The 26,821-nt window shown below is 54.8% G+C and overlaps 1 protein-coding gene across 9 annotated transcripts; it reads right to left on the bottom strand.

Annotated features, from left to right (window-relative positions):
* Positions 1-2,899: 2,899 nt before the first annotated feature.
* On the bottom strand, positions 2,900-25,803 carry RIMS3 (regulating synaptic membrane exocytosis 3). Of its 9 annotated transcripts, XR_014856257.1 has the most exons (9): positions 18,134-18,821; positions 14,802-15,070; positions 10,785-10,926; positions 10,584-10,696; positions 9,769-9,870; positions 9,520-9,659; positions 5,357-8,824; positions 5,243-5,261; positions 2,900-5,089 (listed from the first exon to the last, which is right to left on the bottom strand). XR_014856257.1 is itself a non-coding variant. In XM_085080933.1 (7 exons), the coding sequence occupies exons 2-7, from the start codon at positions 15,019-15,021 to the stop codon at positions 8,612-8,614; spliced, it is 930 nt and encodes a 309-aa protein (XP_084937059.1). In that variant the 5' UTR covers positions 15,022-15,070; positions 25,489-25,803; the 3' UTR covers positions 6,820-8,611. The 9 variants fall into 9 exon arrangements, 2 of the variants coding, with proteins under 2 accessions (XP_084937059.1, XP_084937060.1); XR_014856253.1 differs by having other exon boundaries at positions 5,148-8,824; XR_014856254.1 differs by having other exon boundaries at positions 5,167-8,824.
* Between the last annotated feature and the right edge of the window lie 1,018 nt (positions 25,804-26,821).

Genomic DNA, 26,821 nt, shown 5'->3' with positions numbered 1-26,821 from the left:
TAATCATCTCCACTTGCTGCCCCAATACTGTACATGCAGGTACAAGCCAATTAAAAGGTGAATAATTCAGCTTTTTTTCCCCCTTCCCTTTTTATTTTTTTTCTTTTTGGGAAGGGGAAATTTCAGGAATATTTTACAAAAAAACAGCGTGCGCCCTCGGAGCCACCGGTCCTGCTGCAGCTAGAAACCACAAAAATACAAGAGTTTTGACATTAAGAAAGGACCACACACATAGAAAACAGGACAGGACACAGGTAGAAAAATTGCCATTTGCTCGTTTTTTTTTTTGTTGTTTTTTTTTTTAAATATTCCCACTGTTCTGTAGCCATCCCAAACCCATCCCTTTTTTCTCCTGGAGCTCCGAGGATGCTCCAGTTCCTCCCTTGCCAGGGGATTTTTTGGGAGGGTGGAGTTGTTCGATGGGAGGGATCTGTCATTAAACCAAGTTTGGGGTGCTCAGCGCTCCCAAAAATATCCCAAAATATCCTGGGAATTCCCTTTTCACCCTCAGTGGGATGAGGATTGCTGTTGTCTTCTCATGGGGATTCCTTTCCGTGCAAAATTTGGGGATTTCAGGCTGGAAAATACTTAGATCATTCAGATAATTTTGATTTCAGGCTGGAAAATGGGAGGGATTTTGGTGTCCTTTTGGGGTTTAGCACTGTCATTCCTTCCAGCCTCATCTTCCAGGGGTTTGGGATTCCTGGCAGAGCTCTGGGAGCATCTCTGACCTTTAATCCTTCATCCCATCTTTAATTCCCAACCCTTTGAACTTTTTTTAGGAAGGGCTGGGTTGAAAGATTCCTTCTAATGGATCAAATCTCTCAATTGGGAATAGAAATCCAGAATTTTCAGGATGGGATGGACATTTCCAAACTTTGGCTGCTTCTGAAATCTCACTGAGGCTTTCCCCCAACATTTTTATTTCCCTATAAAAATGGCAATAAAAATTCCCATTTTTTACAGGAAGTTTTAAATGGGAATTATTTTAAATTTCCCATTTTTACATAGGAAATAAAGACAACCAACAACCCCAAAATTCCAGGAGAAATTCCCAACCTCCCCCTTTTTTTTTTAAGGTGCAAACTTGGGAGCTCAATGACAGATCCCAAAATCCTGGATCACCCTGAACATTCCAGCTTTTTTTCCTGGGATGAATCCCGAGGTGGGGAAGGACAATGGGATGGGGGGGGGAAAAAAAATAATTCTTTCCTTTTCACGGCACGAAAAAGATCAAAGCCCTTTAAGGATTCAAGGCCACCAACTTCAAAGTGCTCGGAACATTCCGGGGTGGGGCAGGACTGGGGAGCTGCTCCTTCCTCAGGGATCGGGAATTCCTTTGGGATTTCCCCTGGGATGGGGGAAAAAAATTCCCAGAGGGCTTCTTTTCCAGCTTTGGAGAGGGATTTGTGTCATTCCGAGGGATTTGGGAAAGGATTTTTGCCCTTCCCAGGGTTTTGGAAAGGGATTTTTGCCCTTCCCAGGGTTTTGGAAAGGGATTTTTGCCCTTCCAAGGGTTTTGGAAAGGGATTTTTGTTCTTCCAAGGGTTTTGGAAATGGGATTTTTGTTCTTCCAAGGGTTTTGGAAATGGGATTTGTGCCCTTTTAGGGGCTTTGTGTCCTTCCAAGGGATTTGGAAAAGGGATTTGTTTCCCTCCAAGGGATCTGTGCCCTTCCAAGGGATTTGGGAAAGGATTTTTGCCTCTCCAAGGGATTTTTGCCCTTCCAAAAGGGTGAAAAGGGCTTTGGAAAAGGGATTTGGGCCCTTTCAGGGGCTTGGTGTCCCTCCAAGGGCTTTGGAAATGGGATTTTGTTTCCCTCCAAGGGATTTGGAGAGGGATTTGATCCTCTCCAAGGGATTTGTGCCCTTCCTAGGGCTTTGGAAATGGGATTTCTGCCCTTCCAAGGGATTTGAAGAGGGATTTTTGCCTCTCCAAGGGATTTGTGTCCTTCCAAGGCGTTTGGGAAAGGATTTTTGCCTTTTCAAGGGCTTTGGAAATGGGATTTCTGCCCTTCCAAGGGCTTTTTGGAGAGGGAATTGTGCCCTTCTAAGGGATTTGAAGAGGGATTTTTTCCTTTCCAAGGGATTTGTGTTGTTCCGTTTGGGGTTTTTGTTGGGTTTGGGGGTTTTGTGGTTTTTGTGTTTGGGTTTGGGTTTTTGGGTTTGGGGTTTTTTGGGTTTGGCTTCCAAGGGCTTTGGAAATGGGATTTCTGCCCTTCCAAGGGATTTGAAGAGGGATTTTTGCCTCTCCAAGGGATTTGTGTCCTTCCAAGGGCTTTGCAAAAGGATTTTTTCCCTTCTAAGGGCTTTGGAGAAGGATTTATTTCCCTCCAGGGGATTTGGAGCAGCGCTGGATTTTGGAATCGAGCCACTCACCCACCCCTGGAAAAGTTTTGGGGGAAGCCCTGGAGGGACTGATGGACAGGGGAGATGGAAAAGAGACACAGGGATCCCTCTGGATCATCCCTCTGGATCTTCCCTCTGGATCTTCCCTCTGGATCATCCCTCAGCTCAGCCATCCCAAAAGGAGCAGAACCATGGATTGCCCACCCCGGATCATGGATTGCTCTTCATTCCACAAGGACAACAAAAATAAAAAAAAACCTGGATGAGGCTGAGTGCACCAGCTCCGGGTCCTGAAGGAATGGGAAAAAAAGAGGGAAAAAGAGGGAAATTCCAAAGAAAAGCAAAGGATGAGGTATCACGCCAAGCAGAGCTCCAGCCCTGTGTGAACACCAGGATTTCCTGGATTCCTGGAGTTCATCCCAATGTTCCCCAGGGATCCTCACACACCCTTGGCTGGACACTTTTCCAAGTGTTTTTTCCAACCCAAAATCTTCCCCCAGGATTCTCCCACCTGGGCGTTGTTCCCCCAAAATTCCAACCCTGTTATTTTGGGGGTTTTTTTTCCCCATTTCCTGCAGCTTTTCAGCTCGAGAACAACTCAAAGTAATTCCCACACCTTGAACAATCCAGCCAAGGGTTGGGAAGAGTTTCTCCATGGAAAAGAAATCCCTGGAAGTGTCCCAGGATGGGGTTTGGAGCAGCCTATGGAAAGTGGCCACGGCTGGAATTTGATGGATTTTTCAGGTCTTCCCCACCCAAACCAGTCTGGAGCAGAGGGAAGACTTCCAGTTGGAACAGCTTTGCTACAAAAAAAAAAAATCTGGAAATTTGCCTTTGGATGGAAATTCCTGCAGGGAATTCTCCAGATCCATCTGCAGCCGGGGAATCCCGAAGGAAAGTGGGAAAAGCTCTTCCCATCCATGAGGAAAAACACATTTTGGGATTCTTGACCTGCACAACTCCCTTATTTTCCAAACCTTGATCTGCACAATTCCCTTATTTTCCAAACCAATCCATCCAGAAAGAAGCATCCAAGTCAACTGGAAGGAAGATTTTCCCACCTGGAAAAACATCCCTGGTGCAGTTTTTTTTTGGGGATTATTTTATATCAGGAAAAACCATTCCCACCCTGCCGGGGGGTTTGGGAGTCCAGGTGGGAATTTTGGGATTTCTTCCCACAGAAACAGAGCCAAGCTGGATTTCCCAGGTCGTCGAGTCAGGCAGTGAACAGCAGAGATTCCCAGCGAGCTGAGGGAATTCTGATCCCATTCCTGAGGAATTCCTGCTCTGTTTGGAGCCAGGAGCTCCTGGAGGAAAGGTTGGCAGAGCTGGGGAAGGAGAAGGGAGTTTTTCCCACCCTCCCAGGAGCTCTGTGGCAGTAAATTCAGGGAATTGGTGTTTTATCGCACTTGGATTTCGGGAAAACTCCATCCAAACCTCCTCTCCCAGGTTTCCAACATCCCCTGATGGTGGTGAGACAGGAGCTGGTTTCTGATGGAGCCCAAATTTCTTGGAAATTTTCACTGGATTTTGGCAAATCCAGCCCAGTCCAGGCTGGTGGGAACCATGGATAACTCAGGCCTGGAATCATGGAGTGTTTCTGTGTGCTTTGTGGGAATTTTATCAGCATTTAGGGGATGGTTGAGCATCATTTGGAGGCTATTTTGGTCAAATCCATGCTCGTGACTCCAGCTGGGGGTTTGGATTTCAGCTCTGTCAGTGTCAGGTGGGAGCTGCTCCTCTCTGCTGGGGGCTGGGTGTCAAAGGGGCTGAAAAACTGATCTCATTCCATGTTAATTCCTCTCTCCAGGAAAAAATCTCCACCAAATCCCGTGGTTTGGGTTTCTTTCCTCAACAGAAAGCGGAGGAAATAATCAAACTCCCAATTCCTTCCTTTTGCAAATCGCACTGCGCATCAAAAATTCCCCCAGAAAAACAAACAAAAAATCCACCTTGGAGTGCAGAAATTTATCCTGGGATAAAGTAAATTTTTCAGGAGCCGAGTTTGGGATTTCTGGGCGCCTCAGCTCTGTTTTTCTCGCTGTTTGAGGAAGGAAATCATCTGACACGACGTCCCCAAGGGTTGAGAAACGAGGAGCTGATGTCACAACGCCGCCGTGGCACAACCCCAGCTCTTCCCCCAGTTTGGGTTTCCCACACCAGTTCAAGGTGGGTCATTCCCACTGGGAAGTGCGGCAGCTCCTGGGGGACCAGGAGGGAAGGTTTGGTTGGATTTTGGTGTCACTTTGTGACGTTCCCACGAGGAATCCCTCCTGGAGCACTGCGCTTTGTCCTTGTCACCCCTCGGCCATCCGTAACCCAAAACCTTGGATTTTCCATCGTTTCCACCTGGATTTTTCCAGCAGAAAAGCAAAGATGTTTTGTTTTCCCTCGGGATTGTGTTGTCCCCGTGCTCTGCTGCTCGTCCCCCGCTCTGCTCCTGTCACAGCTCAGCCGTGGGATGTTCCTGGAGCAGGGAATGCTGCGGCAGGAATGCAGGAATGCGGAGGGGGTGGGAGAAGCTGTGCCCACGCCGGGAGCAGAACGTCCCTGCTCAGCTCTGCCCACATCCCTGGAGGGACAATCTTGGAGTTTTCCCGTTGGAGTCGTGTCGGTGAAGCTGGAGGAGCGGGAAGGTTTTGCTTTCGGGATGCTTTCCAGCGTGGAGAGTCAAAAATCCGGCATGGGGAAAGCTCAGCCTCGCCCAGGCTGGATTGTGGCACATCCAGGGGTTGTGGTGACCTCATGGGAGTTCTGGTGACCTCATGGGATTGTGTTGATCTCATGGAGTTGTGGTGACCTCATGGGATTGTGGTGACCTCATGGGATTGTGGTGACCTCATGGAATTGTGTTGATCTCATGGAATTTTGTTGATCCCATGGAATTGTGGTGACCTCATGGAATTCTGGTGATCTCATGGAGTTCTGGTGACTTCATGGAATTGTGGTGACCTCATGGAAATGTGTTGACCTCGTGGAATTGTGGTGATCCTATGGAGTTCTGGTGACCTCATGGAACTGTGGTGACCTCATGGAATTGTGTTGATCTCATGGAATTGTGTTGATTCCATGGAATTGCTCCATGCTCAGGAGGGAACATCGAGTCCAAGCCGTTGTTTTTTCCCATTTCAGCACTCAGTTTGTTCCCCAAATTCCCACTGGAAGGAGGTTCAGGGCTTCCCACATTCCCAGAGGTCTCCATCCTGGAATCACTGCTTGCGGTCCAACCATCCTTCATCCTCCATCCTCCATCCTTCCCAGGGCAGAGGATGGACTTTTCCCCATCCCAGCTCAGCAGGATCCAGCCAATTCCCTTTTGTGATGGTTTGGAGTTGGCAAAGTCACGGCAGCAGCTCCAGTGTCACCAAAATCGTGGCAGTGCCAGGAGAAACGGGCACAGCACAGCTGAGTCCTGCTGGCCACGAGTGTGGGGTTGTGGAACCCCAAAGTGTGGGTTTGAAAACCCCAAAGTGTGGGTTTGAAAACCCCAAAGTTGGGGTTTGTAGACCCCCAGAGTTGGTTTGCAGGCTCCCAGGTTTTGGGGCTTTGTGGACCCCAAGATTTGGGGTTGTGGGACTTTGGGGTTATGGAACCCCCAGATTTGGGTTGGTGGAATCTCAGATTTGGGGTTGTGGAACCCCAGATTTGGATTTGGGAACCCCAAGGTTTGGGTTTGTGGGCAATTGGGATTGGGTTTCTGATTCCTCAGATCGGGGTTTGTAAACCTCCAAGTTTGGGTTTGTGGATCTCCAGATTTGGGCTTTTGGACCCCCAGGTCTGGGGTTATGATCTCCCAGATTTGGGGTTGTGAACCCCAAGCTCTGAGTTTGTGGTCCCCCAGATTTAGGTTTGTAGAAGCCCAGATTTGAGTTTTAGAACCCCAGATCTGGATTTGTGGGACCCCCCAGATTTGGGGTTGTGGATCCCAAGGCTTGGATTTATGAACCCTTGGGTTTGGGTTTATGATTCCCTAGGTTTGGGCTCGTGGACCCACAGTTTGGATTTGTAGACCCCAGATTTGGGCTCGTGGACCCCCCAGGTTTGGGTTGATGATCTCCCAAATTTGGATTTGTGAACCCTCAGGTCTGGGTTCATGATTCCCCCGATTTGGGGTCGAGGACTCCCAAGTTTGGGACTGTGACCCCCCCAGCTTTGGGGTCATGGAGAGAACAGCTTCATCCCGAGAGTCTCTCCCCTCAGGTTTGGGTTTGTCCCGCTGAGGCTGAGCTGGTTCTTCATTCCCGGTGCCACCAGGAGAAGCCCAGGTGGGTTCGTTGTGCTCTGCGTGGTGGAATTCCGTGTTTTGCCAGGAAATAATCCTATAAAAACCCCAGCCGTGCTGCGGGGTGCTTTGTGGTGAAGACTGAAGGTCAGAGCCAGCCCCGTTAAATTCCCCATGAACCTCTTGTCCTCTTCCAGTCTCCAAAAAAACCTCCTCATCTTTTGGTGTGTCGGGTTTTCGTTTCTCCTTCTCTTTTTTGGGAACTGATCCTTCAGGACAGTCATTGGATTTAGGAATATTTCATTGGATTTAGGAACATTGGATGAAGAAACCAAGAGTTTCTAGTGGTGTCTCCCCTGAGTAATTTCAGCAAATTTCAATAGGCACCTTCAAAAAAAGCTTCCGTAATTCCCGGGTTTGCTACAAGAACTGGATCCCTCGGAGGGAACCAAAATGCTGCTTGGAAAAAACGAACTAAACTAACAAAAAAAAACCCCAAAAACGCTCATCCCGATGAGGAACTCCCGGCCCTTTGTCCGTCACCCCGAATTCCAGAGCTGCTGTTGAGATGTTCCCCCGGAGAGAGCCGGAGATGGATTCTGCTCCTGCTTGGAATTCAGGTGTCCAGGAGGACATCCCAGATCTCCAGGAGGTGTCCCAACCGCGAGGAGGACACCCCAGATCTCCAGGAAGGGAATTCCAGAGCCTGGGAAGGAAATCCCACACCTCAGGAAGGAAATTCCACACCTTGAGGAGGACATCCTGGTCTGGAGGAGATCCCAGCCCCGAGGAGAGCATCTCCAGGAGAGGATCCAAGATCTTGGGAAGGGAATTCCAACCCCTGAGGAGGGAATCCCAACCTTCAAGGAAGGCATCCTGCTCCGAGAAGGATATTCCAGACCCCAAGAAGGGCATCCCAACCCTCAAGGAGGGAATCCCAGCCCTCGAGGAGGAAATTCCGGCCTTCAAGGGATGCATCCCAGCTCGGAGGAGAATATTCCAGACCTCAGGGAGGACATTCTGACCTCGAGGAGAGCATCCAGACCTCGAGGGTTGAGCATTCCGGACCTCGAGGAGAACATCCAGACCTCGAGGAGAACATCCAGACCTCGAGGAGAGCATCCCGACCCCGAGGAGGGACAGCCAGACCTCAAGGAGGACATCCCAGCTCCAAGGAGAGCATTCCAGCTGGGAATTAAGGGGCTGGGATGCAGACAATCCGCCGGGATCTCGGTATTCCCAATCCTTTGGGTTGTCTTCTCCCGCCTCCCATGAGGCATCCCAGAGTTTGTCCGTTGGATTTGGCCGGACACGAGGAGCAGCCCAGCAGACATCGAGGTCAGCTCCCCTTTCCCTGTCCCCTCTCGTTTTGGCAATGCTCACAGGCTACATGCTCCAGGGAAATTTGAAAAACAAAAAAATCCAAAAAAATTTGGGGAAAAAAGGCAGGGAAATGGCCACCGAAAGTGCTGGGAAAGCGACCAAAGGGGATGTGAGTGGCAGATGTTCCCGGTCCATCCGGAGTTCTCTTGGATATTGCAGTGAGTGTTGTTAGCACGTGGCAAAGCTACATAAGAGAAGATGCTACATTCCTTGGAAAACCGAAAAAATAAAAATAAAGTAGTGCTGAGTTGGATTCGTTCGGAGTTCGGCGGGGTTTGTCCACCTTGGAAAATTGATTTTTTTTTTTTTCCATGGAGGCAGGGAAAGGGGGTGGAAGGAAAGGAGTTTTGTCCTCAAGCAGCTCCCGGCGGGGTCGGAGAGGATCTGGGAGCTTCCAGGTCTGGGGTCGATGGCAGTCGCAGCCCTCGGAGGGAATTTTCACCTCTCCTTCCCCCCTGCCTCTCACACAGCCCTCGCTCCCTCTCCCTTCCCAGGGAGGGCGTCCAGGGCAGGTTTTTTAGGGGAAGGAGATGGAAAATTTAAAAAAAAAAAAAAAAAGGAAAAAAAGAAAAAAAAAGAAAAAAATCAAAAGGATATTTACAGCTCTCCACGACCAGTTCTGGTAGCCACGACGGATGTCTCCTTGCCCACCCCACCCTCTACGGGCAGGAGGGGCTGGTGGAGCTCTCCAGGGAGGACTGGGAGAGACGGCGGGTCAGCGGGCCGATGCTGGAGTCGGCCAGGGAGGAGGTTGGGAAGAGTTTGTACCACCCTGTGACGGCGCTGGAGAGATCCAGCTCCTCCAGCATGATCTGCGCCATCCCCATGAAGCACTTGTGGTCCATGCGGCCGTAATCGCCCCAGACGATCACCTGCGGGTGGGAACGGGGTGGTGATGGAGCTGGGTGGGAATTCCAGGGGATTCCAGGGGCAGCTCGGTGTTCCCGGGCGGAAAAACCCGGCTGGGGTTGGGGTGGGGTGGCAGGGAGGGCGCTGGGGGTGTGCTGGGCTTGCTCTCCTCGCTCTGTGAGGGTGGGGAGGCCATGGCACAGGGCATTCTGACCCCAGAGAGGACATTCCAGACCCCAGGAACACCCTGGACCTCCAGGAGAGCATCCCAGACCTCAAGGAGAGCATCCCAACCCTGAGCAGGGCTTCCCAGACTCCAAGAAGGGCAACCAGACCTTGAGGAGAGAATCCCAGACCTCAAGGAGAACATCCCAGACCTCGAGGAGCACATTCCAGACCTTAAGGAGAACACCCCAACCCCAAGGAGAGCATCCCAACCCCAAGCAGGGCTTCCCAAGCTCCAAGAAGGGCAACCAGACCTTGAGGAGAGCATTCCAGACCTCAAGGAGAACATCCCAATCCCAAGCAGATGTCCCCAGACCCCAAGGAGGGCAACTAGACCTCAAGGAGGACATCCCAGCTCCAAGGAGGACATCCCAGCTCCAAGGAGGACATCCCAGCCCAGAGAAGCTCTGGCTGCCCCACCCCTGGCAGTGTCCAAGGAAAGGCTGGATGAGGCTCAGAGCCACCTGGGACAGGGGAAGGTGTCCCTGCCCACCTGCAGGACTTTGCCCTGGGGACTCTCCTCGAAGAGCAGGGGCTGCTGGTACGAGGGGTCGCAGGTCTTCTTCACCACCTTGGTCTTCTTCTTGGCCAGGCAGACGCCGTTCTCCAGCAGGTAGACCTTCACGTAGGTGGCTGGGTGGAAAACGGGGAGAAATGAGGACATGGAGTGGGATTTTGGGATGATCCTGGGATGATCCCTGACCCTCTCCATCCCTAACCCCCTCCCACCACAGCCACCTACCAGGGATGCACTTGGAGCCCATTTTTGGGATGAGTCCCCTGGCCTGGATCACGTCCACCTCCAGCTGCCCGTTCCGGTCAGCCATGCCCACGTGGACATCGCCTGTGAGGGAGTGAGACACCTTCAGGGTCACCCCTGATGGTCACCTCCACTCTGGGGTCAGCCAGAGGGATCAGGGGCCGGGAAATCAGAGGGGTCCAACCACCCCTTTCCCCTTCCCTTTCCCTTTTCCCTTTTTTTCCCTTTTCCCTTTTTTTCCCTTTTCCCTTTTTTTCCCTTTTCCCTTTTCCCTTTTCCCTTTCCCCTTTCCCCTTTCCCCTTTCCCCTTCCTTTCCCTTCAGGAAGAGCTCCCAATGCCCCAGGGAGCATTTAAAATTCAATTTTTTAAGTGTCTCTTTTAGGGAGAGCAGGACAGGACACCCCGGACAGCTCTTCCCATTCCCAGCAGGATCAGGAATGGACACCTCGGGGTGTTTCCCCAGCTGGAATTCCCACTCAGGGTCCAACTTTTGGTCCCCATTTGGGATTTCAAAGGGAAAAACTGAACAAGAGGTGAGGTGTTTGGTTCCACCTTGCAGCAGGATGCTGGCAAAAGGTAACCTCGGGAAAAGAAAATCCCAGGAAAATGAAACCCCAGGAAAAGGAAAGCCGAGGAAAAGGCAGAGCTGCTGATTTTCAGGGATGTCCTGAGCCCTGCACTCTCCCAGAGCATTCCCAAGCCATGCCCACACCGGGATGGAGTCCTGGGAAGGAACACGCAGCCTCTTCCCCCCTTTCCCTCCCTCCGGAGCCCCCCGGGCGCTGTCCCCTCTCACCCATCGGGGGTGTCGCCAGCGTCTGCCGCCCCACCAGCTGCCCCGGCCCCAGCCCGTCGAGGAAATCGCTGAACTGGCTCTCCGCTCCCAGCCGCGTGGTGGGGAAGATGAACCTGCAAAGGATTTTCATGGAGCATGGCTCTGCCCCTCCCGGGGGACACCGTTCCCGTCCCTGTCCCTGTCCCTGTCCCCGCTCCTTACGTGCCGTCCGAGCTGTTGCTGTTGGTGCTGCCGTCGGTGGACTCGCGGCTGCCCTGCCGGGTCACCCTGGTCCGCATCTCCACGGCGATGCCAGTCTCTGTGCTGCGGCGGATGGTGCTGCGCAGCTTTTTGGGGCCTCCCTCTGGAATTGGGGACGGGATCAGCTCGGGGGTGCTGTCCCCAGCCCCGCCCGGGGTGTGTTTGTCATTCTCGGGGTGAATTCCCGGTGATGCCGCGTGGATTTGTTGTGGTGAGGCAGGAGAGGAGAGCTGCGGGCTGTCCCCGTGTCCCTGTGTCCCCGTGTCCCCGTGTCCCACCCCATCTGTCCCGGTGTCACCGTGGGTTCACATGGCTGAGAGTCCCCCCTGCCCCTGAGACCTGCCCTGCTCACCCCACAAGTGCTGCCACCATCCCACCACCCTCTTGGCCTCCAAAGTCCCCTTGTCCCCATGCCAGAGGGGACATGAACCCTCAATGTCAAAGCTCCAACACTGCCTGATGTCCCCTTGGCCCCCAAAATCCCCTGTCCCCGAGCCAGAGGAGACAGGAACCCTCAGTGTCACAGTTCCTGTCCCCTGCCAGAGGGGACAGGAACTCACAATGCCAAAGGTGTGGGCACAGCCCCAACACTGCCCATGTCCCCTTGGCCCCCAAAGTCCCCTGTCCCCGAGCCAGAGGGGACAGGAACCTTCAGTGTCAAAACTCCAACACTGCCCATGTCCCCTTGGCTTCCAAAATTCCCTGTCCCCAAACCAGTGGGAACAGGAACCCTCAGTGTCACAGCCCCAGTGCTGCCCGATGTCCCCTTGGCCCCCAGAGTCCCCTGTCCCCATGCCAGAGGGGACAGCAGCCCGCAATGCCACAGGTGTGGGCACAGCCCCAACGCTGCCCATGTCCCCTTTCCGCCACCCCCCTCCCCGCCACGTGTCCCCGGCGGTGGCAGATGGCCGCGGCAGCAGGAGGAGGGTGGCACGGGCAGCCACCCCTGGCACTGTCCCCGGTCCCCGCCGCGTGCCCATGTGCGTGGTGGCATCGCCAGGTTTGTCCTGCTGGCTCGGGGCTGTCCCCATGGCAGGCCTGGAGCATCCCGGTGCTGCCATTGCCAGGTGCTGCAGATTTTGGGGGAAATTTCGCCCTTTTAGGGTCGCCCCGGATGGCGGGAGGGATCCCAATTAACCCTTCCTTTCTCAAATGATGAAATACCAGCAAAATGCAGGATAAAAAGCAACAGCCTGGTGCAAATTCGGCACCTGGAAAAAATGCTGGGGTGGGTGGGGAGGGGTTAAAATGCGATTTTTTTAGGTGTCGTTTTCAGGCGTCATTTTTTAAGGTGTATTTTTTTAGGTGTCTTTTTAAGGTGTCATTTTTAGATGTGTTTTTTAGCTGCCACTTATAGCTGTCATTTTTAGGCGTAGTTTTTTTGGGCATCATTTTTATGGGTAGTTTTTTTGGACGTCATTTTTATGGGTAGTTTTTTGGGGTGCCATTTTTAGGCGCCTTTTAAGTGCCATTTTTAGGTTCCTTTTTAGGCATCATTTTTACCCATAACTTTTTATGGTAAAAATGCCATTTTTAGGCATCATTTTTTAGGTGCCTTTTTAGGCCCCAATTTTAGGTGCCATTTTTAGGTGACCTTTTTAGGTGACTTTTTAGGTGACTTTTTAGGTGTCATTTACAGGCACCATTTTTAAGCCCCATTTTTAGGCACCAATTTTAGGTGCCTTTTAGGTGCCCTTTTAGATGCCATTTTTAGAACCCCATTTTTAAGTTCCTTTTTAGGCACCATTTTTAGGTCTCTTTAGGTGCCTTTTCAGGCACCCATTTTAAGTGCCCTTTTTGGGCACCATTTTCAGGTGTCATTTTTAGGTGCCACTTTTAGGTGCCACTTTTAGGTGCCTTTTTACACCCCATTTTTAGGTCCCTTTCTAGGTGCTATTTCTGGTGACTTTTTAGGTGTCATTTACAGGCACCATTTTTAAGCCCCACTTTTAGGCACCAATTTTAGGTGCCTTTTTAGGCACCATTTTTACACATAACTTTTTACGTGCCACTTTTAGGCATCATTTTTTCGGTGTCATTTTTAGGTACCACTTTTAGATGCCTTTTTAGGCCCCATTTTTAGGTCCCCTAGGTGCCATTTTAAGTGACTTTTTAGGTCATTTATAAGCGCCCATTTTTAGGTCCCTTTTTAGGTCCCATTTTTAGGTGCCTTTTCAGGCATCATTTTCACACAGGATTTTAAGGTGCCATTTTTAAGCATCATTTTTTAGGTGCCTTTTTAGGTGGCTTTTCAAGTGTCAGTTTTAGACCCCATTTTCAGGTCCCTTTCTAGGCGCCATTTTTAGGTGACTTTTTAGGTGTCACATTTACAGGCACCCTTTTTAAGCACCATTTTTAGGCACCATTTTTGGGCACCATTTCTAGGTGCCATTTTTAAGCATCATTTTTAAGGTGCCTTTCAGGTGCCCTTTTAGATGCCATTTTTAGACCCCATTTTTAGGTGGTTTTTTAGGTGCCATTTTCGGTTCCTTTTTAGGTGCCATTTTCAGGCGCCATTTTTAGGTGTCTTTAGGTGCCCTTTCAGGCACCCATTTTAAGTGCCCTTTTTGGGCACCATTTTCAGGTGTCATTTTTTAGGTGTCATTTTTAGGTGCCACTTTTAGGTGCCTTTTTACACCCCATTTTTAGGTCCCTTTCTAGGTGCCATTTTTGGGTGACTTTTTAGGTGTCATTTACAGGCACCCTTTTTAAGCCCCATTTTTAGGCACCAATTTTAGGTGCCTTTTTAGGCACCATTTTTACACATAACTTTTTACGTGCCATTTTTAAGCATCATTTTTAGGTGCCTTTTTAGGTGGCTTTTCAAGTGTCAGTTTTAGACCCCATTTTCAGGTCCCTTTCTAGGCACCATTTTCAGGTGACTTTTTAGGTGTCACATTTATAGGCACCCTTTTTAAGCACCATTTTTGGGCACAATTTTCAGGCACCATTTCTAGGTGCCATTTTTATACACCATTTTTAAGGTGCCTTTCAGGTGCCCTTTTAGATGCCATTTTTTGACCCCATTTTTAGGTGGTTTTTTAGGTGCCATTTTTAGGCTTCTTTTTAGGCGCCGTTTCTATGCATCATTTTTTACGTGCCATTTTCAGGCACCATTTTTAGGAGCCTTTTTTAGTTGTCATTTTTAGGTGTCTTTAGGTGCCTTTTCAGGCACCCTAAGTGCCCTTTTTGGGTGCCATTTTTAGGTATCATTTTTTAGGTGGCTTTTTAAGTGTCAGTTTTAGGCCCCATTTTCAGGTCCCTTTCTAGGCGCCATTTTTAGGTGACTTTTTAGGTGTCACATTTATAGGCGCCCCTTTTAAGCACCATTTTTAGGTGTCATTTTTAGGTGACTTTTTAGGTGTCATTTATAGGCACCTTTTTTAAATACCATTTTTAAGTGCCATTTTCAGCTGCACCCATCACACGCAGGCAACCAAAACGCAACGGGTGACCACCTATGATGTCTGATGGGTTTTTTGTCCTTTTTCATTATACTTTTATACCCTTTTTTTATCCTTTTTACCCTTTCCCATCCCTGTACTTTCACTCTCTGTATCTAGCCCCACATAAACAAAAGTTTATAACCCTTGTACTCCAGCCTTCCTCAGAATTCTTTGGAGAAGACGAAACATCTCCACAATCTCAAGAGCATGAGGCACCAACCTTGAACAGAGCCCCAGCCCTGGGACATGTTTTTGTAAACTAAGTTGTAACCTTTTTGGGGGGAGGTAATTAGAATAAGGGGGCAATTACTTCATTTGTTAGGTTTCTCACTGGGGAATTTCAGATAGATATGCTAATCGGTGAAGTCCATAAATTGTGTATTGCTGGTACTGTTTCTCTCTTTTTTCCATCGTGGTGCACCTGGGATCCTATTAAACCAAGGTAATACCCTTTTTCCTACACTTCTCAATTTTTACCAGCATTTTAGGCATCGCCTGAACCCCAAGCCATGCCCAGGCTGGCCTCTCTCACCCGTCTGGTTGAGCTGCAGGGTGCTCTTGCTCCACTGGGACAGCCCCACGATCGCCACCATCTTGGCGCCCAGGCTGGAGCGCCGCTTCTTGCTGGCGGTGACGCTGACGGAGTCGGCGCTGCCCCGCGCGCTCTTCTCCAGGCTGTACATCTCGCCGCTGATGCTGGAGCTGCGCACCACATTCCTGGCGGATGAGGAGCTGGCATCGCCGTTGAACATGGTCAGCGCGCCCGCCGGCACCGCTACCGGCCCTGCTGCCCGGGATCAGCTGTGGGACAAGGTGGGGATGAGTCAGGGGTGGTGGTGGCAGTGGTGGTGTCACCTTTGTCACGTCCAGAGCGCCCTCGAGGTGTTGGTAAATTCAGGTGGCACAACCTGCTGAGTTCTGGATGTCAGGAAAAGGTTTTTCCCGCTGAGGGTTGGGCACTGAACAGGATCCCCAGGGAATGGGAACATTCCCAAGGCTGCCAGAGCTCCAGGAGGGTTTGGATAATGCTCACAGGGTGGGATTTTGGGGTGTCTGTGCAGGGCCAGGAGCTGGACTGGCTGATCCCTGTGGGTTCCTTCCAGCTCAGTGTATTCTGTGATTTTCCCAACCCACGGGAGCAGCGGCTGGTGTGGGAAGGGGTGCAGAACCTGTGGGGTGAACACCCAGCCCTGCCCCAGCTCCCTTTGGGATCTGGACATTCCCAACATCCCTGGATGTTGACACCTGGATGGGCAGAAGGCTCTGAGTGCCACCAACCTGCCCAGCCAGGGACAAGGAACCCTTGGGTACAACCCCATCCACCCCGAGGATGTCCCAAATCACACCCAGCCAGGTTCTCCCCACAAATCCCCTTCTCCAAACATATCCATGTCTGCTCCAGGTGATTCCACCCCGGAATGGGAATCCCTGGAGCAAACAGACCAGGAGCCCCAGAGGTGATGCCAGACCTCCCACTCGGCCCTGCCGCCTTCCCTTCACCATGAATATTTAAACTCCAGCGGGATGGAGCATCCATCTTCCAGGGGAAGGTGAATTATTAACTGCAGGCCAAGTGAAGCCACTTTGTGATAATGGATGGAGGGAAAATGTTTCCCTTGCAGGAGAGAGGGATGGACGTGGGAATGGGGAATTCAGAGCTGGGGATGGGGAGTGGGGCAGGCTGGGGACTCCACAGGGCATGGCTGGGATGAGACCTGGCAGGAGCTGTGGGATCAGCTCCAGCACCGCTGAACTCGTGCATTTATCAATTAGAGGGGCAGGGGGTGATTAGTCATTAATATCATTAATGAGCTCTCTCCTGGCTGGGGTTTCCCCCCTGGCTCTGCCCGGGCACTGACCCACAGCCTTCCCCCCACTCCTCATGCCCAGGGGGGCTCAGCACCGAGCTCCAGCTCCAGAGGGATGGAGCCACTTGGGTAAAGGTGTTGGTGTGGGATGAGCCATATTCCAGAGGGATGGAGCCATTGGATAAAGCCATCGGTGAGGGATGAGCCCCATTCCAGAGGGATGGAGCCCTTTGGATAAAGCCATCGGTGTGGGGTGAGCCCATTCCAGAGCCCCATTCCCAAGCCTTTGGTGTGGGACGAGCCATATTCCAGAGGGATGGAGCCCTTGGGATCAGGAGCTACCCCATCCCAGCCCTGTGCCGACGGCAGCAGTCAGGACAGAGCTCCTCCTGCCTCCAGAACCTCCTCCAGGAGGGGTCAGGGCTGATCCACCGCCTTGGGCACCTTTGGGATGACACTTCCCAACGCCACCCACCTCTCCCAGGCTCCAGACCTCCTGCAATCCCCGAGTTTTCCCTTAGGATGCACCTGACACAGGGAATGGATCCCAATCCGTTCCCCAAGCACCCCGTGCCTCAGTTTCCCCAGGGGCAAACCCGCTTGAGGCTGTGCTGAACAAACACAAACCCCTCTGCCCGAGGGCTCAGCCAGGCCCAGCCCGGCCCCTCCACATTCCGGGTGAGAAATCCCTGGAACAGCCCAGCCCTGCTCTCCGTGGGGCCAGGAAAACACACCAGGCTCCTGTTGCTGCTCCCTGCTCGCCGCTCCAGCCGCCGGGAGAGCACCAGGCTCTGGTGGGAGCAAATTAGATCAGGAGAGCACAGCGCTAATGGGATCATTTCCAATGCAACACACACAGGGATAATCCGCCGCAAAGGAAGCCGAGCACGCTCCTCAGCCCGAAGGGAGGATTTGCTTTCCCCTGCCCGTGATTTTACCCCTTGTCTCTCTGCACAATCTGGTTCTGCCCGTTGCAGGTGCTGGGTGGGGGGCTTGGGGGTGTCTGGTGCTGAGAGGAGCTGGGTGGGAGGCTGGGTGTGAGCACTGGAGCTTGTGGCTGCCACAGCTCAGCCAGCCCTGGCATGGCCACAGCATCCTTGGCATGGCCACAGCATCCTGGGCATGGCCACAGCATCCTTGCTACCAGCACAGCATCCTCACTGCCACCACAGCATCCTGGGTATCATCACAGCATCCTTGCCATGGCCACAGCATCCTTGATATCACCACAGCATCGTGGGTACCACCACAGCATCCTCACTGCCACCACAGCATCCTTGGCAGGGCCACAGCCCGCTCAGAATGGCCAAGGTATCTTTGGCACAACCACAGCATCCTGGGTGCCATCACGGCATCCTTGGCACGGCCACAGCATCCTCAGTATCACCACAGCACCCTCAGCATGGCCACAGCATCCTGGGTACCACCACAGCATCCTTGGCACCACCAAAGCCCCCCTAGTGCCACCACGGCACCCTCGGTTCCAGCACAGCACCCTCAGTATCACCCCAGCACCCTCGGATCCCCACAGCACCCTCAGCCCGATGCCGAAGCCGCAGCCCCGCAGCTCCCCCTTCCCGGCAGCGCGGGGGGAGCCAGGGAACGGCACCCGTTTTCCCTTCAAACACACGTTTCCTTCCCCGATTGATTAATTCCCCGCATCCCGAACCGCCGGGATGCTCGGAGCGACCCACGGTGTCGCCGCAGCCGAGCCCCGTCCTGCCCTGCCACCGGCACGCATCCCCAGCTCCCGGGGCAGCGCCGCAGCCCCCGCAGCGCTCACCGCCGCCGCGCTCCGTCCTTGCGGGAAACGACCACCGGCGAGCTGCCCAGCGAGCCCAGCCCGGAGCCCGAGGGATGCGCGGAGCCGCCGGGCACGGCCGGCAGCCGTGTCATGGCCGGAGCATCCCTGGCGCCGCTGGATGAGCGGGAGCGGCAGGAAAACCGGGATCCCTGTTGCGTTCGGATGGCGGCGGCGCGGGGGCCGAGCTCTGCCCTCCCCGCCCGCCGCACCCCGAAAAATATTTAAAAAAAAGAGGAGATGGAGGTTCCTTACCGGCCCTGCGCAGGGGAGGAGGAGGAGGCTCGGCTCAGCTTCCCAGCCCCATCCCGGCCGGATCCGGAGGGTGCCAGGGCGGGTGAATCTTTCCAGGGTTCTGGAGAGCCGGGGCTGTGCTGGCGCTGCTTCAGCATCTCCCTCAGCATCTCCATGGTTACACGGCTGACCCAGTTCTCCTCCCAGCCCCGAGCAGGGGCACGGTGGTCCAGCGGGGTGGGATGCGCTGGGGGCATCCCTGGGCTGGGATTTGGGGGGCTGATGACCCCCCTGGATCCTGGCAGACAGAGCCAGGGGGTGGCGGGGCTGGGAAAAGTGGGGCTTGAGGGGACACAGGTGACCCCAGGAGGGGATGGATCCCGGTGACAGGGCAGTGCCAGGGGCTGCAGGTGTGGGAAGGAACAGCCGAGGCACTGCTGGCCCCAAAAATGCCATAGGAAGAGAAATGAGGGGCAAAATACTGATGGGAAAAATGGGTGTTTTGGGAAAAGCTCTGGAGAAGGAGGGATCAGGATCAGCCCCGCAGGTGCCCCACACAGGTGGGAGATGAGGAGGAGGAGGAGGAAGGTGCTAAATGAGCATGGTGGGGGTGGCTGGGAACGCTGCCTTGCCAGGGAAGGAGGCAGAGGGATTTTGGGAGCTGTTTGCTCCCTCCAAACCCACAAGGTTGGTGTTCCCAGAGGAAAATGAGGCTGGAAACTGCTGGCAGTGGGGCAGGAGGTGATTTCTATCCCCTGTGCTGGGGATGTGTCCAGCCTGGAGGGGCAGCACTGAAAACTGGGGATGTCTGGAGCAGGTAGGTCCTAAAATTCCCTAAAATTTTCAATTTTCAACCTTTTTGGGAATGAAAATTTTCAACGTTTTTGGGAATAAAAGCTTGCCAGAGCTGCCACTCTGAGGCCCTGCCAGTCCTGGGCAACAACAGGCCAGGATGAGCTGCAGCATCCCAGCTCCCTCCACGTGCTCCTCCAGCAATTTGGGAATAAGGCAGGGCCTACTTCCCCTAAAACCATTTAATTCTAATTAATTGCTTCACCTTCCATAGGCAGCTGCTCGTATAATTTTAATTGCTCAACAAGGGGGCTAATTGGGTGCACGTGAGCTGGGAATTTGGGAGTAACTCCAGCTCTTGGAATTCAGCATCTCCTGGCTCAGGCAGGTGAGCAAAGTTGCATCCTGGCTGGAATTTGCTGCAGGTGGAGGATCAATCCAGCTAGGATAGGTCCAAATGTGCTCCGTTTTTTTGGGAAAAGTTGGGAAGTTTGGTTTTGGGGATCCCACAGGAGCAGCTCCTGCCTCTGGGAAAAGGCCTGGCTGTGGGGTGAGTGAGGTTTAGCAGGGCTGTGCCTGGGAGGGAGAAGAGGAGGAAAACCCTGGAGCAAATCCCACAGGATGGCTCTGGTCTGGAAGGTTTTCCAAAGAGCAGGTGGCCTGGTTTGCCATCGGGATGGGAAGCACTGATGGTCATGGAGAGCTTGGGATCCGATGGCATGGTGGTGACATCCCCAGGGATGTCCCCAAGGGCTCAGCTCTTCCAGACACCCAGGAATGGCTCTTGTGGGGTGGAATTCCTCCAGCCTGGAAGGAGCTGGGGCTGCTCCGGGTGCTCTCCATGCTTCCAGCTGCTCCTGCAGGTGGGATCTGGATGGGGAGCACTAAAGGGATCCGGACTGGGAGCACCAGTGGGATTCAGACTGGGAACACCAGTGGGATCCAGACTGGGAGCACCAGTGGGATCCAAACTGGGAGCACTGAAGGGATCTGGATTGGGAACACCAGAGGAATCTGGATTGGGAACACCAGAGGAATCCGGATTGGGAGCACCAGTGGGATCTGGATTGGGAGCACCAGTGGGATCTGGATTGGGAGCACCAGTGGGATCTGGATTGGGAGCACCAGTGGGATCCGGACTGGGAGCACCAGTGGGATCCAGACTGGGAGCACCAGTGGGATCCAGATTGGGAACACCAGTGGGATCTGGATTGGGAGCACCAGTGGGATCCAGACTGGGAGCATGGAGGTCTCCAGGCAGCAGCAGCACAGGAGAAATATCCTATGGGAATCTTCATCAGTCCTGAAGTGTCCAAACACACCTCAGTGATGGACATTCCCGTTCCATCCCCATTCCCAAAGGCTGTGTCCATCTCCAGCCAGCCTGGATGTCACAGTTCCAGAAGGATCCATCTGGGAGCACCAGGATGGGGAACCAAACATCTTCCAGCGGGACACAGCGTCCTTCTCCTCCCATCTCCCACTGGGAAGGTGGAATTCCAGCTCATCCATGCCTGATCCCTTCCTGCTGGCCTGATTTGGGGACAGCAGCGCCCCGACCGCGCCGTCCCTGTCCCCCGTGTCCCTGCGTGACGTCTGCGCCCGCTTCCATCAGATCCGTGCTGAATCCCAGCGTTTCCTAGGCAACCTCAAGGAATCCGAGGAGCCAAAGCCACCCGGCAGGGCCGTGCCTGGGGGACAGCCAGCGCTGGCCGAGCCCAACTGGCCACCAGAGCCACACTGCGGCACGCAGCGGCCGTTCCCGGTGGTCCAGCTCATCCTGGAGATAATCCCAGGGCACAGCGCGGGTAATGTGCCCTGGTGGCATCTTGGTGCTGGTTGTGGCCACCATGGGCCGCTGGGGACGGAGCAGGAAGTGGCAGTGAGGGCAGTGGGATGCTGTGGCCGTGAGGCCCCAAAATCTGGGACAGCTCCGTGGGGATGCAAGAAATCAGCATTTGGAACGGGATCATCCCGCTCAGATCCCAACCCTCGTCCCGGTGGCACCGAGATTGGCACAGCCGTGCCAGGCCAGGCTGATGTCCCCCGGCAGGCAGGGGATGTGGAGAGGAGCTTTTCCCGTCGCCGGCTGCCGCTCCTTCCCGGCTGCTCGGCTCCCAGCTCTGCAATGCAGCTCGCACGGCTCGGCTGCCGTGTGTGAATCCCATCAATATTTCATGGAGCTGCTTCCTCCAGGGGAAGGGCTGCTCTCAGCTCCGGCTTTCTGCTGCTCCTACCAGCAGGGAACATCTGATTTCCTTCCAGCAGCATCCAGCAGTGCCTCCTCATCCTCCCCATTCCGCACTGGCGATTATCCCTTTGCCTTCCGGGGGCTCTGTATCCTGAAATCCCAAAGTGCTGACCAGATGCCACCCTCGGGTCTCCAGGGACAAGCCACCAGCTCCAGGATGGGTCACCTGAGGGTCACCCAACCCACCCACACTGCCAAATCCACATCCAGCAGCACGATGTGCCAAGAGCCTGGCTGGATCCGACATTCCCAAATCCATCCATCCTGCAGGTCCCAGCTGGCTCCCGAGCCCAGCAGGAGCTCGGGGTGAGCAGCTTTGTTTGCAGAAAAAGTTGCTTTTTTAACTGCTAAGGCTGCAGAATCATCCCAGAGCTTCTTCGGGGATCAGCAGAAAACTTGGGAAGAGTTCTGGTGATGCCAGGAGGGGGAGAGGCTGCGGCAAACACCCCTCGCTGTGGCACGAGGAGCTGGGACATCTCCCAGGGGTGACACCGGGGATCCAGGATGCTCCTGCATCCCTGGAGGAGCAGGAGGATGGGATGAAGGGACACTGGATGATCCCAGCAAGGTGCAGTTGTGGGAAGATGAGGCCAAAAGCTTTGGTGTCGCTCAACCACACAACTGAAATCTGCACAATTCCCAATTTCCAGGCTGAGATCTCCATCTCCAGGAGTGGTTTTGCCCATGGGAAGGATGAGGAGCATGGAGAGGCTCCCAGCAGAGCATCCCAGGGCAGGGAAGGAGCCCCTGAGTCCAGGAGGAGCAGGGCTGTCAATCCCTTCCCAAAAATTCCCAGTCAAGGCTCCCTCCCTGCTCCTGGAAACGCTGTGACAAAACATTTGAAGTGCCTTGACAGGGACGCCGAGAGCTGCTGCCACACGGCTCGGGTTTTAATAAGCAGGGAAATTAGGGATTTTCATCACCTTAAACTGCATCTTGTATCCGTGTGAGGCTTCCCGAAGGAGCCTGTGGAGAGCAGGAGCTCGGGGGGGATGGAAAAGGGAGGGATTTGCCCCCGGATTTGGGGCCAAGATGCCGCAATGTCACCCTCTGTCCCTGTCCCACAAAGGCAGGAATGGGGACAAAGCCTGGAGCGCTGGGAGTGTGGGAGGTGGCAGGAGTTTGGCCTCACAAAGGGATGGCGGAGAAGGAACATCGGGAACAGAGAGCTGTGAGCACAGCAGGAGTGGCCTTGGGGAGGTGGCGGGGCGGGGAGAAATGGGCACACGGAGAACTGGGCTGGAGGGGAGGTGAGGAGCAGCCGGGGGGTGAAATCGGGGATGGTTTGGGAGAAATCAGGGGATGAAATCAGGGATGGTTTGGGAGAAATCAGGGGGTGAAATCAGGCATGGTTTGGGAGAAATCAGGGGGTGAAACCAGGGATGGTTTGGGAGAAATCAGGGGATGAAATCAGGGATGGTTTGGGAGAAATCAGGGGATGAAACCAGGGGTGGTTTGGGAGAAATCAGGGGGTGAAACCAGGGATGGTTTGGGAGAAATCAGGGGTGGTTTGGGAGAAATCAGGGGATGAAATCAGGGATGGTTTGGGAGAAATCAGGGGATGAAACCAGGGGTGGTTTAGGAGAAATCAGGGGATGAAATCAGGGGTGGTTTGGGACTAGCTGGGGATGAAATCAGGGGTGGGTTGGGAGAAAACAGGGGACGAAACCAGTGATGATTTGAGAATAGCTGGGGGATGAAATCAGGTATGATTTGGGAATAGCTGGAGGATAAAACCAGGGGTGGTTTGGGAGTAAACAGGGGATGAAACCAGGGATGGTTTGGGAATAGCTGGTGATGAAACCAGGGGTAGTTTGGGAGAAACTGGGGGATCAGCCAGGGGTGGTTTGGAAGCAATTGGGGAGATCACCAAGGGATGATTTGATCACCAAGAGATGATCCAGGGATGGTTTGGGAGCAGTCAGGGGCTGAAACCAGGCTCGGTTTGGGCAGATGCTCCCCTGTCCTGCGGTGGAAAACACCCCCAGGCTCCTGTGCCTGGCAGCAAAGCCCATCCCGTGATCCCGGAGGATCCACAGCCTCCCACTCCCAGCACCCCTGGAACGAGCAGCACAGCCCCGGGATGCTCCCTGGGCACCCAGCGATGCCTTCAGCCTCAGAAGCCCCCTTGCCATGGGTCTCGGACCCTCAGAGCCCCAGCAGTGGGCAGTGACCACCACAGTCCGCTGGGGGTGGCACTGACCAGCACTGACCACCACCGAGCCCCTCACAGGCACCACCTCCCGCGGGGCCACCCTGCAGCCCAATGCCAGGTCCACCGCGGTGGCCCTGGGGACAACCTAGGGGCACAGAGGGGCCAGAAAGTGCCCCTTGCGGTGCCAGGGTGATGCCCACGTTCTGTCCCCACGTTCTGCCCCCACGTTCTGTCCCCAGGCTGCGGCACGAGGGAGAGGCACAGGAGCTCTGCCCATCCCAGGGCGTCATCCCACTATTCCTCAGCCCTTCCTTAACAATTTTCCCTCCAGGACCGAGCGCGGCTCCTGCCCCAAACCCCGCGGAGGGAGGAACAAGCTCTGGAAAAGGCAAATCCACGCACGAATCCCAGGCTGGAGGCGGCGGGAAGCTCGGGATGAGGTGAGCCCGGTGCGATGTCCCGGGACAGACCCTCCCGGGGATCATCCCTCGCGCTTTTCCCGGTCCCCATCCCGCTTTTCCCGGTCCCCATCCCGCTTTTCCCGGTCCCTATCCCGGTTTCCCGGCTCTGGGGACCGGCGTGCACGGGACGGAGTTGACGTCAACGGGCTTTCAGCGCGATGATGGATGGCACGGGCGAGCGCTGCCGGTGCCGAGCCGCCGGCCGGGAAGCGCTGCCGCCCCGCACCGGGAAAGGCTCCGGGGAGCCCCCGGGAACGGGAATGGGAACGGGAGCAGCGCGGCCGCAGCCCCCCCGCTGTCGGCGCAGCCCCTGTTTTGGGGGTTCGCATCGCGGCTCCGAGCCTGGGGGGTGAGTTAGGGGTGCCTCGCTGGCGGCAGTGGGGTACGGGGGACTCCCGGCGTTGTCCCCGCGGGGGTCGAGACCCCTCCGGCCGCTCCATGCGCATCCCGCTGCTCCCCGCACCGCATCCGCACCGGGCATCCCCAAAACCCTCCTCCCCGCCGCCCCGCCGCCGGCCGGCGATGCTCCGGGGCAGGTGCGGCCCCGCTCGGCCCGGTGACCGCCGAGCCCGGCGCTGTCCCCGCCGTCCCGGGCGCCCGGAGCGCCGCACCCCGCGGGCACTCACCGCTGCCGCCGCCGCCGCCCGTGCCCGCTCCTCCCCCGGCCCCGGCGGGCTGCTGGGAGCGGCGGGCGGGGGAGCCCCGGGCTCGGCCCGGGCGGAGCGGAGCGGCGGCGGCACCCCCCGAGGCACCGGAGCCCCCCGAGGCACCGCAGGGCAGGTGGCGGCCCGACCCCAAAAGGCGGCGGGAGGAGCGCGCATCCATCAGGTGGATCCCGAGGGATGAGGGAAGCGGCAGCCTGTTCCCAGGAGGCTCCGGTGGGACCCTGTGCCCGTCAGCTGGATCCTGCGGGCAGCGGCTGGACCCCAAAAATGGCCGGCTGGACCCTAAAGCCTTCAGCTGGACTCTGGACCCGTTATACCGGAGCTCAGATGGATAACCCGTTAATCAGATGGATCCTAAACCCAGCAGTGGGACCCCAAGAGGCGTCAAATGGATCCTAAACCCAGCGATGGAACCCCAAGAGGTGTCAAATGGATCCTAAATTTCCATCAATTGGACCCCAAGAGACATCAAATGGAATCTGCACCCTTCAATTGGACCCTACAGCTGGATCCCAAGAGCCTCCAGCTGCACCCTGTACCCTTCAGCTGGACCCTACACCCATTGACCAAACCCCAAGAGCCTCCAGCTGGATCCTAAATACAGCAATGGAACCCCAAGAGACACCAAACGGAATCTGCACCCTTCAGTTGGACCCTGCAGCCATCAGCGGGACCCCAAGAGCCTCCAGTTGGACCCTACAGCCAACAAGTGGACCCTAAACCGAACAAACGAACCCCCAAAGCCCCCAGCCGGATCCTCCACCCCCCAGCTGGACTGTGGAGCTGCCAGCTGACCCCTCCCTCACAGCTGGACCCCAAAAGCAGCTGCCAGCCCCCCCTGCTGTCACCTGGACCCCAAGAGTCCCCAGCCAGACCCCTGGGAGCCCCACAGCCCGTCCTGCTCAGCCCTGGCTTCGGGAATGCCAAGGGATCTGATCCCAGTGACCCTCCCGGGGTTTGGGGACACGGGGACACCCCCAGCGCCCCGGATCCCCGCGGAGGAGGAATTTGGGGCGGAGAGGCAGCGATTCCAGCGCTGCCCTTGGGCTCACCTTGGCTGCCGGGCTCCGAGCACCGATTTCCCTGTGAGCAGCGTCTCCCGCTCCCGGTGAATTCCTCCGGCGCTTTCCCTGCGTTGCCTCTGCCGGCTGACATGGAGCCACGTGCCGGGAGGAAACCTCCTTCGCCGCCTTTAACTCTGTCCCTCCCTAAAATCCTGCCGCTCCCGGCTCTCCATCCCACGGGCAGCAGCGCCCCGGGAAGTACCCTCTGATCCCAAACCCGGGATTAGGGCCTGGGGAGTGATTTGGGATCGGGGTGGGTCAGGGAGTGTGGCGAACATCCATCGGGGCAGGGAGGATGTGGGATGATTCCCCCACGATAATTCCCCCACGATAATTCCCCCATAATAATTCCCCCATAATAATTCCCCCCATAATTCCCCCATAATAATTCCCCCACGATAATTCCCCCCTAATAATTCCCCCCATAATAATTCCCCCCATAATAATTCCCCCATAATAATTCCCCCATATTTCCCCCATATTTCCCCCATATTTCCCCCATCATTCCCCCTCTGTTTGGGGGAATTATTATTCCGAGCAGGGAAAACCGGGATGCAGCAGGAAAGCTGCTTCAGGAACAGGAACAGCCGAAAGAACTAAATATGGAAACTCGGAGAAAGCGGCGCTGAAGGAGGGAGATGGTTTCCTAACGGGATTCAAAGCATATAAACAAACTCAGGGAGGAGGGAGGCTGTCCTGAGGGGCCTTGGGGAGGAAGAGGTTGGAAAACCAGCCGGAATTCTCGCCGCAGGGAAGGTTATCCCGTGAAATTTCCAGCTTTGTGGAGGAAGTGACACTCCTGGGAACATATAATTTTGGGGAAGAGATAATGAAAACAACATCCCTGAAAGCTTCTCTGTAGGATTTTTTTTTCCCCCAGCTGCTTTTTGATGATAGAATCGTGGTGTTTTCAGTTATGTTGGAGGTTTTTTGCTTCCCTTAGCAGGTTTTTCTGGGATCACCAACCTCACACCGGGAGGTGCTGCAGATCCCAGGCTGGAGCTGGGTGGGAATTGCTTCCCTGGATAGCCAAACCCCAAAGCTTTGTCCTCATCCTGATATCCCATCAGAGCTCTCCCATCTCCCATGTCTCTTAATTCCTTAAGGAGCTCAGCTTTTCCAGCTCCTCGGCACCTTCCCCTCTCCCTTTTGGGATCGTGCAGCACCAAGGGGGTGGCTAATGCGATTATCCCGATCAAACGGCCCTAAGAGGATTCCCGGGGCTTGGCTGCAGGGGATCTGGGCAGGATGAGCCTGCTGGATGTGGGGGATGTGGGATGTGTCCCTGGCAGGGTGACCTGGGATCTGCCATTCCCTGGGA

Source organism: Lichenostomus cassidix, chromosome 23 (genome assembly GCF_008360975.1).
Source record: "Lichenostomus cassidix isolate B80296 chromosome 23, HeHo_3.0, whole genome shotgun sequence".
Taxonomy (NCBI): domain Eukaryota; kingdom Metazoa; phylum Chordata; class Aves; order Passeriformes; family Meliphagidae; genus Lichenostomus; species Lichenostomus cassidix.
Note: the sequence above shows the minus strand (reverse complement) of the source record. Positions and strands in the feature narration are given on the sequence as shown.

Bases quoted from the DNA above. Each gene is read 5' to 3' on its own strand.
- RIMS3 (XM_085080933.1), bottom strand. From the start codon at position 15,021: ATGTTCAACGGCGATGCCAGCTCCTCATCCGCCAGGAATGTGGTGCGC. The intron at 10,697-10,784 runs GTAAGGAGCGGG...AATCCTTTGCAG, and splicing joins AGCAACAGCTCGGACGGCAC to GTTCATCTTCCCCACCACGC. The intron at 9,660-9,768 runs GTAGGTGGCTGT...TTTTCCACCCAG, and splicing joins GGGCTCCAAGTGCATCCCTG to CCACCTACGTGAAGGTCTAC.